Here is a 14,118-nt window from a genome sequence, read left to right as displayed (position 1 = left end):
TTGGAGTTCTTCAGTATTTTGCTCTTAGATAAAGTATACCTTAGCTAATATTAGCTTCTCAACCTTGGGAGTCAGCGGTGCTTAATAGACCTTGACTTTCTGAACGTTGACCGCAGACCGCAGAGAGATCCGTTTCCACTATTCACACCGGTTCCTAAAGATAAAGATTTTGTGACTAGCTCCTTACTATATTATAGTTATGTTACAGGAAAACGCGTTCGTCGGTTAAAGTATAACTAAACATACTCCTTGCGACCATCCTTAAGCGCCTTCTCACAGAGGGTCCTAATATTAGATGATCTAGCGTAATCCCCAGTGATCTTAAAAATTGATTCCCTCCTTCAGATAAACGGGCCTTGATTTGTCGGGTAGATTCTGTTTAGTTTTGTTGATTACAGTATTTAAGGGCTTTACAAGGGATTCCTAGGATGGTATTCCTGTTACAGCCGGCCCCCTCTGCCATCTCCGATATCGATAGTTCTCTACTTCGGATCATATTATAGATCATCTCGTGCTTTGAAGGGATTAGGTTGGCACTATTCTAGTAATAACCAACCACAGATGATTGGTTATCAAGATCTCCTATATCAAGGAAGAAGATAGTTCTTATAGTATGGCGTGGAGGTGCGAGATATATTAAACTTGCAGGCGAAAACACTACATAATATGGGAGTTGTTACTTATAAGGAATAGTATAAGGCCCGCTGGCCGAGGCACTTCAGGAAAACTCCCGTAAGTAATATACTAGTCTAAATTGATAATTAGGGTTTAGAGAAACTATCTGAGTGAAGGTAGTTGCACCGGTTTCGGGACGAACTAGTAAATACAGTCTGGAGATTGTTTATCCTATCCCACCCATTACCACTTTCAACCGCTGGATGAAACCTGAGCTGGTCGGACGGAAGTGGTGCATGGTAATAAGCGTTCACCAACGAAATTCTCGGCGTCGGGTGAAGATTACGGATAGCGTCCATTCGCGGTCCAAGTAAGCGGGGGCGGGGGGTATACGAAGGAGCCCATTCCCAACTAGGTAGTTCAGGTCGGTAGATAACATCATCCCCTCAAAGCAGACGATATCAGCTCACATTGGAAGCTGTTGAAGCCGGTTTCGCTGTCGTTGCTTCTCGCTGCGAAGGCCACGGACAGTTTTCTTGAGTCTCCCTTTATCTTCTATCGCCCGACCCTAGAGGCTTCTTAGGTCATCTTGCATAGGGCGCTGGCACTTAGAGGGTGATCGATTTTCTTAATAGTAGAAGTAGGCTTGATATACCCGATCGGCGCGTTCCTATCTAGTTCGACGATCTTCCTACTTACGCTTTCGTTTATCAACCTTAGTCTACTACGTTTAAACTACTAGGATCTTGTTAAGAGAGCGAGACTCTTCCTTTGAGAGTTTGTAGGGCCGGTCTAGGTCAATTAACGTACTTAAAGAGCAAGCGAACCGCACCAACTATAACTAAGATCCAGTCTAGCGTATAATACCTTAAATATCAATATCGATATCTACTTAGTAATATCGGACAAAAGTACGGATATTACTATACTATAATATAATATTTTAGAGACTATCTATTACTTCCTCTGTCCAAAAGTTTAGCTATCAGAAGATAATTAAGTAGAACGATATATACTACTCTTATTAAATACCTTAGCCCTAGTATATCGGAGATTATATAGCTTGGTAATATCTTCTATACCTATAATCTCGCCCATATAGCGTATCCGTGACCTTATAATATCGAAACGTTATCTATATCTCCAAATCGATACGATAACCGGTAATATCCCGAACAACCTAGCAAACAAAAGACAAATTTGTCCAGGAGTTCATCCTTCAATTTTAACCCCTACTATCCTAGGCCTTCGATAACGCGAAGACGATAGAGGTTTTCCGGGTAGTCAAGCACAGGTCCGGTCGATAACATCGTATTGAAACCCTTAACATGGAACAATATACCCAGCAGAGATAGATATATACGGACTAAGGACCAGAGTCGCCAAGGGTATGTCTCTGCAACTACAAGAAATACAAACAACATGGGGTTCACTCCACAAAAATTCAACCTCGTCGGGTCTTTGCATCTGCCTGAATCTCAGCATCGGCACGGCTTTTCCAGCTCTCCTCCCAGCGGGACAGGGCCGGTCGGTCTTCGGTTACATCTTCACTGGCCCATTTCATTCGAGCCTGGTCGAGAGCCCAGTCGGTCTCTCCATCCGAACAAATAATATAGAAGGATCTTCTTTCTAGCCCCGCCAGCAATTCCTCCGCGACTTGACTCGCATACCATGCCCCCGAAGGCTTTTTGACCTCGCTTTCATGCGTTGGGCCCACATTGCCCATCAGTCCCGTCCATGTCCAACCGGGGATGAGAAGGTGGACAGAGATATGTGCGGTCGCTGGGTCGGAGCGAAGGTCGTGGGCGAGATGCTCGGTCAAGCTCTTAATGGCCGCTTTGGAGGCATTGTACGCAGGGTTGCCGGCACCTGGGGGATTCGTGATGCCCTGTTTCGACCCGGTGATGACAATCGATTTGGGCGTTTGTGTTGTCGAGGCCAGCAAAAGCGGAAGAAGAGCTTCCAACCCGATTAAAGGACCAAAGACATTTGTGTCCAGCGTCTTGGTACATCAGCACTAGCCCCATGAGGTTCTTGGGGTTGAGAGGCTTACCTTTGTCCAGTAAGTAGAATCCAACCAGGGTTTGAGTCGTCCCCCGTCAGGTTGTCCCAGGGCCTTGTATGATTTGCCAGCATTCAAGACCACCAGGTCAATCTGTGGGAAAAGTTGAACAATCTGCTGCACCGCCTCCGTCCACGCGGGTTTCTCGGCAACATCTAGGGCATATGCCTCGATTCGCAGGCACGGGTTGAGGTCGTAAAGTACTTTTTTTGTCTCGGTGAGGGTCTCGCGATCGATGTCCACAAGTGCCAAATGCATGCCCTTGCTGCGGCAGAGCTTGGCTACGGCGAAGCCAACGCCGGACGCGGCGCCTGTGATGAGGGCCGTTTTCTGGTTTTGGATGACGGTTTCCATGTCGACAATCTTTCAACTGGGGTTCACTTAAGGGTTGAAAACAAGAAGGAAAAAGAAAAGGCAGGCCGGAGGGGAACTGAGACGCCGATCGATCATCCCGATGTCATCGTGGGGTTAGCGGAGATTAGCAATCCCGCAGCTTACGCAGCATATTGTTATCCTAAAAGACATGGATGCTGCCCATAAAATAATAGCTTCGCCTATGCGTTTATTCCCACACTCCCTAGGACTCTATTTGAGGCCGTTACTCGACTCTCAGACCCGTCAGACTTATGATCACGGGAATTATTTTAAGCAGGGATGCTTAATATCAAGCAATCGCCCTGTCTTTCGTGAGTTTGTTATCCTTCCAGGAGGGAATTTAGACGTGAATATGGTGAGAAACGGGTCGAAAGACCTTATTTGAGGAATTCCCAAAGCCTATAGATTTAATGCTCTGGCATAGTCAACGAAAAGGTATCTGGCTAGCATAAGACCTATACAAGGTCATGAAAACATTTCTAGTCTCTTGACATGTAGAAAGACGGCCTTTCAACGACGTCGTCCCAGGCGGCTGTTGGCATTCCTTTTCTTCAGTGCGCTGCTTTCCTCGAGAGCTTGCTTCCGGCCCGGCCCAAAGTCAGGATGGCCACCCAGGGTACCGAAAATATCACCAACGTAGTTGTGCGGCTTGACACCCTTAGCAAAGGTATCTTTCCAGCCATGCAGAATTCCTTGGACCACGCGAATACCGGCCTTGTAGATATTCTTAATCGCTGGCTCAAAGGCACCTTGGTCGGCCTCAAACAGGTTGTAGGCCGCCGAGGAGCCAGGATAGGGCCGGTCAAAGTCCGATGCTGTGCGCATGATAATAATACGGGAGAAATCGGTCAGGTTGCGAGCCGATGATCGCAGCAGGGCCTCCAGGGTGGCATTATCTTCCTGGGCACTGGCACAATATTTGCCGGTCCCATTTGTCAGGAGCTTGGTTGTGTTGTCAAAGGTCGACCCTAGAAGATTGCCGCTGTAGTACACGTCCGATGTCGCGACATCACATTCCACGACACCCGGGGACAGAGTGGCCGCGTTATATTCTCCATCTCGCGTCGCATAGTGGGCACGATAGGCTTTGGCGGTGGCCGAGTCAGAGAGGTTCGCTTTCAGAGCAAACTTGGCGGCCATGGTGCGCAGATCAGCGTTCACCTCAAACACTTCAGTGCCATAAATATTGGTCGGATACTTGTTGGGAAAGTCGGAGCCCAGGGGAATGTAATCCGTCGAATAGTTCTTGGGCAGCTCTCGGGAGTCAATCTCATACTGGAGTGCGACCTGTACCGCGTACCGCGAAAAGATCACAGAGCCGGTGGTCGCTCGCTTAGGGTTAACACCGGCAATGCCCGCAATGAAGAAGTATGTTTGCGTGAGGTTGAACTGCGGCGAGAAGGCCACCGCGTTGACGGTTATGGCAGCATTAATCTCCGATTCACCGGTAATCAATTGGCAGATGGCGTAGTCTTCGGTGCAATAAACGTCCGGGTAGATGGGCGACAGGCCGGGGACGGTGATGTTGTGAGCCCGGACGTTGAAATCGGGGATATTCCACCACGCCGCGGCCTCCGGTTCGAACTAGACAAGAATGGTGTGAGTACTTGCGAGGGCAGTCATTTGAGCCCTCTCCCTCGCCACAGAACATACCATGGAGACAATGAAAATCTTGGGCGAAATCTTGTGGGCCGGCGCGCCATTCGCCGTCACGCATATGGCGCTGCCGCTGAGCAGCAGCGAGGTCGCCAGGGTTTGAAGAAACCGCATTTTGAGGCCAGGTGGAATGGGATTTTGAATTTCCCTGCAGAGGGGGCCCCCCGTTTATAACCATCCTGTAGCAAATGCCTTCACTTGCGATTTCTACGCTACTGGTCCACTGTCGCCCGGAAGTGGATATCACTTAATATAGCGCTGTCTAGCGATTTGCCCGAAATCCCTCGCTGCCCCTCCGATTGGTGGTGTTTGGCAAAGCTCCATTGACCTGGAGGAGCTTCGATAAAGAGTTTGTGGCTTTCTGGTCTCGTTACTGGTCAATCGCAAATCCTAGTGGGCCTTGCTTATCATTTGGCCCTGTTGTTATCGCGCCTTTGTGTGAGCCAAGAATTGGGGCGGGTCCGATAATTTCAAGAAGCTCGTGGATTGTGGGCCTTCTGTGAGATGGGAGAAAGCAGGGTGCTGTCATAATGGTGGAAAGGGTCTTTCCACGAGAACTCGCTCCATTGTCTTGCAATCAAGTCCTGGAGGCATCAACCAGTGCTGGTTTGTTGGCTAGTGGAATTTCCACACGCGAAGACATTAATCATGTCCCTTCTAGAAGGACTGAGAGTTTTGCTTGAACTTTTCTGCGCGTTGGAGCAGCATTATATTCTCGATCTGAGACCAGGGCTTGTCCGGTAAATTGCGACTGACATGAAGTAAACCCTAAGCCTTTGGAATGAAAGCACTCAAAATGGCACAGTGTCCACTTGCGCGAGGTCAATACCGGCTCTCTCAAGTCCGCAGACAACTTTATTGCCAACAGTGCTTCATCCAACGGTGACGAGGGGGCTCAAGCCATCGTACCACCCCAACGTTGGACGTGGGGCATGACGCATGTCAACCGGACCCAGAATAGAACTGCAGTGACAGGATTAACAAGGCGAATCGCTAATCCCGGAGAATAAAATCAAGAGAATCATCCAGCGCCGAGCAACGGTTTTTTACTCCAACGTCATTGCGGTGACGTCATATTTAATCTATAAGAAATTGGACCAACAGTTAAATCAAGGTCGGTCGCCAGGACTCTCGAAGTTGACTGTGTTTCTGATCTCACATCGAACATCTTTGTCAAATTCTACCCGGTTCATTTCTAGGTCCCTTCTTGGTAATGTGTGTTTGACCCTTTGGCACGCTCGGGGTTCTCTAACACGCGTTGTTGCAGCATCCCTGTCACGATGCCCTCGATCCATGACCGAATCCGCGAGGACCTGCTCAACAAGGAGCGTGCCCTGTGGACTGCATTGACGTCTGCCGACCCAGCACCCGCGGTTCAAAAGCTTTGTAACCCGGAAGCCAACCTGATGTTCCCCCAGATGCCAATCCTGACGCTAGAAGACGAAGCCACATTCAAGGACGCGCTGAAGCCGCCATTCCACCGCTTCGATGGCTACCAGCTGGATGAAGTGCGAACAATCATCATCGACCTCATGGCGGGCGTTGTGACATATAAGCTGCGTGCGGTCCGGGGGAGAAGCGAGTACCAAGCGACCGGCTCGACAACTTGGAGTCAAGCATCGGATGGTGAGTGGCGGATTGCCTGTCACCAAGAGACATTATTATAGTGGATCCGGGGAGTTCTTCCTGTATATTGGACATGCACAGGGTATTTGCAACCACCATATAATTAGGTGCATCACGAGTCAACGAGTCCCTTAATGAAATGACGATGGATATCTGACCGTAACAGTATTGCATACTTGGACAGTAATCATTGGAATTCGGGGAAGCCAGCAATTTCCATGGAAACCCTCACCTAGAGTCGATGATGAGACCTTGGGAATGACCAAGGTATGCATGGCTGGCGGGGCACATGCATTTGCTGGGAAAGAAAATATATATATATATATATATTTCCGACCTCATCACTTTGTCCCCCACATCCTTCAGCCAGAAGTGAGGTGAATGCTGGCCGAGAGAACACAGCGGAAGTGCTGAATTCCTACTTTTCAGCGGCTCGGGGAGGGAAAGCAATCTCAGAACCATTGGTCGGCTTGCCGGCTCAAGAAGTGCCATAGGATATCGATGGCGGTCGTCCGCATATTTTACTGTGACGGCGGTAGCCATGGCCTTATTGACAGTTAGGGACGCCATAGACTATATTGATAGACATGTTCCTCTATGACTTCCTCGTCCCCATTCTTCCTTTCGTGGTAGAGAATCGCCTGGGTCTGGATACCTCGTATACCCAGCGTATAAGCCTGCTCTAGTTGGCGGAGAGTGCCTTGATCTGCATTTTATTGAGTCTCTCATCGCTTCTCCATTGTCACGGCGAGCTTCGACACAACCCACCCTCCCTCTCCACGTACACGATGTGTTCCATCGGGGCAGTTTTTCAGTGGGGATGCTATTTGCTGGGCTTCAAGAGCCTGTCGTGTTGTTGAGCGTGCCAGTCGGCTGGCTGAGGGATCGAGTGGGAACTCGGTTTCCGGCCACAGTCGGTTTCTGCACCCTTTTGCCCCTGTTATGATTGATTGGAATCCCCGGGGACAAGCGATTTGAATGGGCCAACAAAGGCAACGTTGATTCTATGCTGTACAGTGTCGCAGTCGCCGGGGCCGGGATCACAACTTGTCAGTTGAATGAGGTGGGGATGATGGAAGCCACACGTAGGCCACTGTTGCATATCTCCGTGCAAGATGCAGCGCTGACTCTACCTATAGAAGCCGTTGATGATATTGAAGGACAGCACCCCGGAGTCTTCGGGCCTAGCGGAGGGTATTTTAGGGCCAGCGCTTCTGGTGAGCCTGAGCTGGACACTTGGAATGGTGATCAGGCCCATTCTGTCGGGATATCTCACGGAGCAGGTCGGGTATTTTGAGATGAATAGTGTGCTGGGTGCGTCATCTCCTTTCCGCGTTGCTCAAAAATCGGTTTTTTTTCTCGACGCCAACGAGAGTCGGCAGCGGGAATGTGTGCATTTTGTGCCGTCGTCGCCTTCTGGAGCCTGAAGGCGTCTGTACCCCAACGGGGAGTCACTGTTGAGCCCATGTGTGGAGTTGAAAACTGAGCGCAGTGGGCCCCCGCGGGTTAATATTCAAGACCAGACGACGAGTGTTTGAGGTTCAACTATCTGGATGTCGTGAGAATCCTCTTGATAATCCAAAATAAATATCTTTTCGGGCAGAATCAGACGGTCAGAACCAGAAGTTAAAAAAAAGGGCTCCAGGGATGCATGATGAACACGCCACTGGCAGGGCCTAGAGACATGCCGAGAACTGGTTAGAGCCTCGCATATACAAAAGGTGGCAGTGTTTTGCCATCGCGATCACTCCGTTTAGCAGAGAAAGGGTGGAACAAGTGGGACGGGGATCCATGGCAACCCCTGAGGATGCTGTCGAAATTGCCTCGGCTGGACTTGATGGTTTGTTTGTTTGTTTGTTTTTTTTTTTTTTTTTTTTTTTTTTTTTTTTTGCTTGTTTTCGCGTTGAGTGCCAGGGTTGAATGCTGGACAAGACTGTCCTGTCATTCTCCACTGTTAACGTGCCTATCTGTGTCATTGGGACGTGGCTCTGCGGGTTCCACGGTCCATGGAGTGTTCACTCGGAGATCCACCTCGAATCCACACAAATACCGAACGATCGCCTATTCCGGCCGAAGAGGTGAGCATTGCTCGAAGGAATCAACAAATGAGGGAAAAAATCCAACACATGGATGGGTTTCCAACCACTTTTTGGTCGGGTGAAGACTGGGTGTGGTATATAAAGCGTGGGTCATGCTGCATGGAAAAGCATGCTTGAGATCGTCAAAATGCCACCGCACAAGGTCATAGTGGTCGGGGGTGGCATCGCGGGAATTGCATGCGCACTGGCCATGTCCCGCGAACTGTCACCCTTTGTGCCTAATCTGCAAATCACCGTGTTTGAGCGGCATGAGGTTCTCTCGACCTCGGGCGGTGCCATCAACCTAACCCCCGTGGCACAGCGCCATCTCGCCCAGTTGGGGATTTTGGCAGAGCTGGATCGAATGGGGCCCGATGGAGGAGCCGACGTGGATGCCATCGAGCTCTTCTCCATGCGTTCGGGTCACTCCATCGGCTCCATTGACTTTACCGACCAGGACGGAAATGGCTTTGGAGGGTATAAAGGCCGACGGGTCATGCGCATCGTCTTGTCGATGGCACTGATGAACGTGGTTGAGTGCACCCGTAATGTCGAGATTGTGTTTGGGAAGAAGGTCGTCGGTGGAGCAGAAATCAATGACCAGGCCGTGGTGCAGTTCGACGATGGAACCGAGGCAATCGGGGATTTGGCTATTGGCTGCGATGGCGTTCACTCGGCGATTCGCACGCGATGGGTTGACCCTGACCGGCCGTCGGAGTATACGGGGATGTCGTTTTTGCAGGCCACCATGCCGTCCGACAGCGTTTCGTCGCGCATTCATTTCCACTCATCAGCACTGAATATCTCGCGCCACGGGTCAATGCTGACCAGCTATTGTGACCGCGACCGCCAGCAGATTTTCACTGCTGCCATTGTGCAGTTCAATCAGGACGATTTCAGCCGCTATCGACTCGAACCAGGCCAAGATTGGTCTACGCAACACCGAATCAAAGGCGCGCTGCGCGACGAGATTCGCTCCCGCTTCGGCAAATCCGCTATCCCCTGCGTCCGGGAAATGGTGGAAAGCAAAGCAGACTGGGTGCTCTATCCAGTGTATCAAGTTCGTCCGGGAGGGAAATGGTGTCTCAACCGCGCCATTCTGCTCGGGGATGCAGCCCACGCCGTAAGTTCTTCGATATTCTTGTCTGTTGTTGCTGTGAGTATTAATATCGAGCACTTAGATGCCGCCGCGAGATGAGTCGGCTGCGTATGCGCTGGATGACGCGATTCTTTTTGCTCGCGTTCTGGCACGCTATCGCTCGGAGCCACTGGTAGAGGTGTTCAGTGCCTATGAAGGTCTCCGCCGTGATACCATCAATTACGCATTCAAGCAGTCGCGTCGAATGTGGGATCGAAATCGCGACATGGGATTTCTAGAGGGGCGGTTGAAGGAATGGATGATGCCGTTCTCCCTGCGCAGTCACCGGGATGAGCGCGAGGCCGCCTGGGAATTTGACGCGACCAAAATTGACATTCCAACCCCAGTGCCCAGCGAGGATATGGTGTCATTGCATTCTTTCCTCAGGGAGCGTGCCCCCTAGAAGGTGGGATCGGCGTACGGGGAGGATCTTTAGCAGTGTTCGGGTTGGGTTGCATTAACCGGTGTATTTGATTTATATCGACGACTTCATACTGAAAGAGCCATATTATCATGAGAGAAAAAGCAGAACTCAATTGACGCTTCAACTCGACCCAACTTAGACCTACCCCCATATTTTGCGTGGCCTCAGTCTTGCCCTACGGGATTTAAAGAGTATAAATTTCAGATGAAAGCATAAGTAAAGAGTGATGGTGACTGCGGATACCATATAGTAAGATTGAATAGAGAGACCACTGTCCTGAAAACGGCACTACACTACACGGGAAACTCATCCGATCAACCTGCAAGCTCCTTCGAAGACCAGTTCGCTATGCGCTGTGACTAGGGTTTAGAAGCTAAGAGTTTGGCCAGCACTGCCAACCACGGCGCTCTTGACCTTCCCTGAGCCCAGCAGAGTATAGCTATAGGGCATCGAGGTCAGAGTGCCCTTCTCGGCCGTGTTGGAACCATCCCCAAAGCCATTGTCGTTCGCAACAGCATATCCAGCATCAGTCGAGTACAAGGGCTTCTTGCTTCCGACAAAGCTGTTAGATTCCACGAGAAGCTGAGCACCTTTCCGAGTGTTGATGCCGTCGCTGACATTCTCAAAGTAGCCGTTGTAGATGTGGCCAGTTCCGAAGCGGAAAGAGGGAGCGCGCGAGTTGATGTTGTACTAGTAGTTGTTATTCTGTGTGACACGGTGGCCGGTGTCCTCGTTGCCGTTGTTGTCCGAGTGGCCGATTAGCGACGCTTTCCAGTGGTCGTGAATGAAGGTGTTTGACACGGTGACATAGTCGGCCGCATGGGTGATCTAGCTTTGGTCAGCATATACAATTCTAAGCCGGCAAAAGTATGACATACATCAATCAGTCCATCGTAGTAGTCCTTGTCGTGGTCTCTGTCCGAAGAGACATCGCAGTGGTCCACCCAGACATTTGTCGAGTCCTCTATAGCCCGTTAGATTCCCTTTCTCCTTGGGAACGGAACTTGGTTCAAACTTACGAATACCAATGGCATCGCCGTTGTCAGCTAAGACTTTCTTGATGCCCAGGTTCCGGATGATAACATTGGACTTTTCTTTGACCAGTCTGTTCGAGATTAGTACCGTATAATCACTCGCGATCGAGAACACCGACATACAAGCCAAAGTTCTCGAGGATGGCCTTCGAGTCCTTGCCGATAATGCTGGTGTTGCTTCCCACTCGGGCCTGATCGGCCTTTTGGGTGATGGTCCCGCTCACGACCACGACCTTTGCAGCGTCACCCGATACGGCCTGCGTAAATGCAGCGGAGGAGGAGACAGTCGTGGTTGTACCACCGGCACCACCTTTGGTACCGCCGTTTTGGCTCGCATAACCCGTGGCGGCCTATATTGTGGAAACTTGGCCAGAGTCGATTGGAAAGGATTGTCCATTCCTTACTATATGGACACGTACATCATTGATGCTTGTGCGTTTAGCCAAAGGATTGCCCTCAAAGTCCGAGGTGGCCGTAGGCACTGCAAGGGCCTGTCCAGACAGACACCCGGCAATAACGGCAGTGATCCACTTCGAAGGAGCCATTGAGTCAGGGAAAAGTCAGAAAGAGGGAACTTGTTCGAGGTTTGCAAGGGAGCAATAAGATGTGTCGAGGTTGAGGGGTTCTGGCCAGCTCGAAGGAGGTTTATATATTATCCATAACCCCTGTAGCTCTCCCCACCAGAGATCCTCCCATCATTTCACGTCTTTGTTCACGGAGTTGGCGGAATCCCGGTGCTAAATAGCTCATAGTCTGCCATTTGATCAATTCCCGCGGGTGGACGAGTGAGCACTAATTCTCCGACACAGCATGTGTCAAAGTGATGCTTTAGCGACCTCCGTGAAAAATCAAGAAATTGTGCAATTGATTCAAATAAACTTGGCCTCAAGCACCAACCACATCGCTTGCAAGATCGATCCATCTAGGTTCGGAGTGCATAGACCAGGCCGGCATAACCTGGACACTGCAGCAGAGCTTCCGCAGAACTTCCACAAATCAATTGGAGGGGAGTTTCACCTAGAGCAAGGAATAGCGCTAAAGGTGGCCGGGGTTTCAACACAGTCCCGTATCTTGGCAGGGGCATATGAAGGGTCCACTGCATGCTGATATTTCCATCAATGGAGGAGAGCAAAGTACGGTCATGGGTTGGCGGACGAATTCGTCACGGAATATGCGAGAGCATCAAGGACTGCAGGGTCGTGAGTATTTTGATGTATTTTGGAACTCAAGCGTAGAGCATAGCTGGAGTGAAGCTGGTAGTCGAAGTGGATGGCATCGACCGTGTCGAAAATGATGTGACCGCGTCCCCATCGCCAATGGGCATTCGGTTGATATGCTTCGGAACACTTCCAAACAGCCCATGAATGCATACAGCGCCAGATCCGGGCTGAGTAATCTGCATCCTGTGAATAACCCCGCAAGTTGACTTGAACATCGACGTCCACAAGCTCATTGAGAAACACCTGGAACAAGTCTTGACTGTTTGTGACGAGCAGCGATTCAAATGGAGACCTTTTCTTCGGTTCCCACAGTGGACTTTGCCCGACTGAATGACCCAGCAACGAAAACAGAGGAACTGGCACGGCTGCGTGATGCAATCTTCGTGGTGGGCTTTTTGTATCTGACCAACACGGGGATAGAAGTATGTTGACGAGTCACTCCTATGGAATTGGCAGCAAGCTGACAGGCACGATAGAATGACATCCGCCGCACCCATGATTACCTGCCACAACTCTTTGCGTTACCAACGGAGGTGAAAGAGAAATGCAACATGATTCACTCTCCATCCTTCCTCGGGTATACTCGGCTTGGTGCCGAGACTACGGCCTCGAAGACTGATCTTCGCGAGGTAACCAATGCACTCCCTTGCCGAAATCCAGATGTTATCGCAAACTAAGGAAACTGGTAGCAATTTGACTTTGGCACGCCCGGTATGAAGACCTGGGTGGAAGAGGATCCATTCTGGCAAAGGCTAGAAGGGCCAAACCAGGTAAGCCTTGATTTTCCAAGGAATTTGTCTGTATCGCCTGTCAGAGCTCTAGTGACACTTCCTAGTACCCGGATCATCCTGGTGCACGGAGTCTGGTGGAAGAATATATCGCCAAAATCGACGAATTGGCACAGGCCTTTGTACACTTGGTGGCTGAATGTCTATCCCTCCCACTGGAAACATTCGATGCCTTCAAAGGCAACATGAGTCGACTCAAATTTGTCAAATACCCACCGTCCGCACCCAACTCTCAAGGTGTTGGTCCCCACAAGGATTCAGCTGGTCTGTTTACCTTTCTCTCTCAAGACGACACAGGGGGCTTGCAGGTTCTCAACAAAAGTGGAGAGTGGATCGATGCCCCGCCTGTAGAGGGAAGCTTGGTGATCAATATCCAACAAGGGTTTGAGGCGATTACTGGTGGCATCTGTGCAGCTACCACCCACCGAGTCATTGTGAGTATGCCAGTCCGTGCAATGACGAATCGCTCATCTCAACCCTTCCAGGCCCCAACATCTCGAACTCGATATAGTATCCCATTTTTTCTGGGGGTGCGATTGGATTTAACACTCGAACAATTAAAGGAATCCGCGGCCCACATTGTGCGTTGCATTCCAGTCTCGGATGATAAGAAGAAACGAGCGGTGGATGTTCCGAGCGAGTTCCTATCTCCCTTGTATTCCTGCGTAAGCCGTGCAGCCTTGAAATTCCTCCATTGATTCTAATGAGAAAACAGTTCGGTGAGGCGCACCTCAGAAATCGCATCCTCAGCCATCCGGATGTAGGGCAACGATGGTACCCAGAGCTGTATGCGAAATACTCCCAGCAAAATTTAACATAGTCGTTGGAGTGGAGAGTATGGCTCTTGCATATACTTGTGGACGTTGCATACTGTTCAATCATCAGCCGTTGGCCCTCGTTTCACTTGGTAGCTTGAGAAGATGTAGTGAAGAAAAGATAGAGTCTTTTTATTTATATGACAAATGCTGATCGTAATTATTAGTCTCTTTCTAAATATATATATATATATATATGTTTCTAAACGTTTCCCCTTTCTCTTTGTCGCTACCCCCTTCTTTTCTACCTTTCTTATATACCTCTAGTATTCTCTACTTCCTATTTA

The 14,118-nt window shown here is 50.0% G+C and overlaps 8 protein-coding genes across 8 annotated transcripts; 5 read left to right on the top strand and 3 right to left on the bottom strand.

The window, feature by feature from the left end:
• Positions 1-2,059: 2,059 nt before the first annotated feature.
• NUU61_001275 (SDR family NAD(P)-dependent oxidoreductase) lies at positions 2,060-3,031 on the bottom strand (the record flags this gene model as incomplete). Its single annotated transcript, XM_056651857.1, has 2 exons — positions 2,060-2,617; positions 2,669-3,031. The coding sequence occupies 2 exons, from the start codon at positions 3,029-3,031 to the stop codon at positions 2,060-2,062; spliced, it is 921 nt and encodes a 306-aa protein (XP_056516707.1).
• A 531-nt stretch (positions 3,032-3,562) lies between these two features.
• On the bottom strand, positions 3,563-4,822 carry NUU61_001274 (purine-nucleoside phosphorylase; the record flags this gene model as incomplete). Its single annotated transcript, XM_056651856.1, has 2 exons — positions 3,563-4,636; positions 4,706-4,822. The coding sequence occupies 2 exons, from the start codon at positions 4,820-4,822 to the stop codon at positions 3,563-3,565; spliced, it is 1,191 nt and encodes a 396-aa protein (XP_056516706.1).
• Positions 4,823-5,988: 1,166 nt separating this feature from the next.
• On the top strand, positions 5,989-6,375 carry NUU61_001273 (nuclear transport factor 2 family protein; the record flags this gene model as incomplete). The annotated part of the gene is made up of 1 exon (XM_056651855.1): positions 5,989-6,375. The coding sequence occupies one exon, from the start codon at positions 5,989-5,991 to the stop codon at positions 6,373-6,375; it is 387 nt and encodes a 128-aa protein (XP_056516705.1).
• Positions 6,376-6,921: 546 nt separating this feature from the next.
• On the top strand, positions 6,922-7,280 carry NUU61_001272 (uncharacterized protein; the record flags this gene model as incomplete). Its single annotated transcript, XM_056651854.1, is given in 2 exon segments — positions 6,922-7,003; positions 7,021-7,280. 2 exon segments carry the CDS (start codon positions 6,922-6,924, stop codon positions 7,278-7,280), a joined length of 342 nt encoding a protein of 113 aa, XP_056516704.1.
• Positions 7,281-7,340: 60 nt separating this feature from the next.
• On the top strand, positions 7,341-7,761 carry NUU61_001271 (uncharacterized protein; the record flags this gene model as incomplete). The annotated part of the gene is made up of 2 exons (XM_056651853.1): positions 7,341-7,397; positions 7,474-7,761. The coding sequence occupies 2 exons, from the start codon at positions 7,341-7,343 to the stop codon at positions 7,759-7,761; spliced, it is 345 nt and encodes a 114-aa protein (XP_056516703.1).
• Positions 7,762-8,560: 799 nt separating this feature from the next.
• NUU61_001270 (FAD-dependent oxidoreductase) lies at positions 8,561-9,953 on the top strand (the record flags this gene model as incomplete). Its single annotated transcript, XM_056651852.1, has 2 exons — positions 8,561-9,535; positions 9,594-9,953. The coding sequence occupies 2 exons, from the start codon at positions 8,561-8,563 to the stop codon at positions 9,951-9,953; spliced, it is 1,335 nt and encodes a 444-aa protein (XP_056516702.1).
• Positions 9,954-10,340: 387 nt separating this feature from the next.
• On the bottom strand, positions 10,341-11,553 carry NUU61_001269 (pectate lyase family protein; the record flags this gene model as incomplete). Its single annotated transcript, XM_056651851.1, has 6 exons — positions 10,341-10,664; positions 10,689-10,802; positions 10,853-10,938; positions 10,994-11,079; positions 11,132-11,358; positions 11,428-11,553. 6 exons carry the CDS (start codon positions 11,551-11,553, stop codon positions 10,341-10,343), a joined length of 963 nt encoding a protein of 320 aa, XP_056516701.1.
• A 959-nt stretch (positions 11,554-12,512) lies between these two features.
• Positions 12,513-13,836, top strand: NUU61_001268 (isopenicillin N synthase family dioxygenase; the record flags this gene model as incomplete). Its single annotated transcript, XM_056651850.1, has 6 exons — positions 12,513-12,650; positions 12,705-12,857; positions 12,918-12,998; positions 13,064-13,450; positions 13,502-13,681; positions 13,732-13,836. The coding sequence occupies 6 exons, from the start codon at positions 12,513-12,515 to the stop codon at positions 13,834-13,836; spliced, it is 1,044 nt and encodes a 347-aa protein (XP_056516700.1).
• Between the last annotated feature and the right edge of the window lie 282 nt (positions 13,837-14,118).

This window comes from Penicillium alfredii (assembly GCF_028826965.1).
Source record: "Penicillium alfredii strain IBT 34128 chromosome Unknown utg000001l_segment0_segment0, whole genome shotgun sequence".
Lineage (NCBI taxonomy): Eukaryota > Fungi > Ascomycota > Eurotiomycetes > Eurotiales > Aspergillaceae > Penicillium > Penicillium alfredii.
Note: the sequence above shows the minus strand (reverse complement) of the source record. Positions and strands in the feature narration are given on the sequence as shown.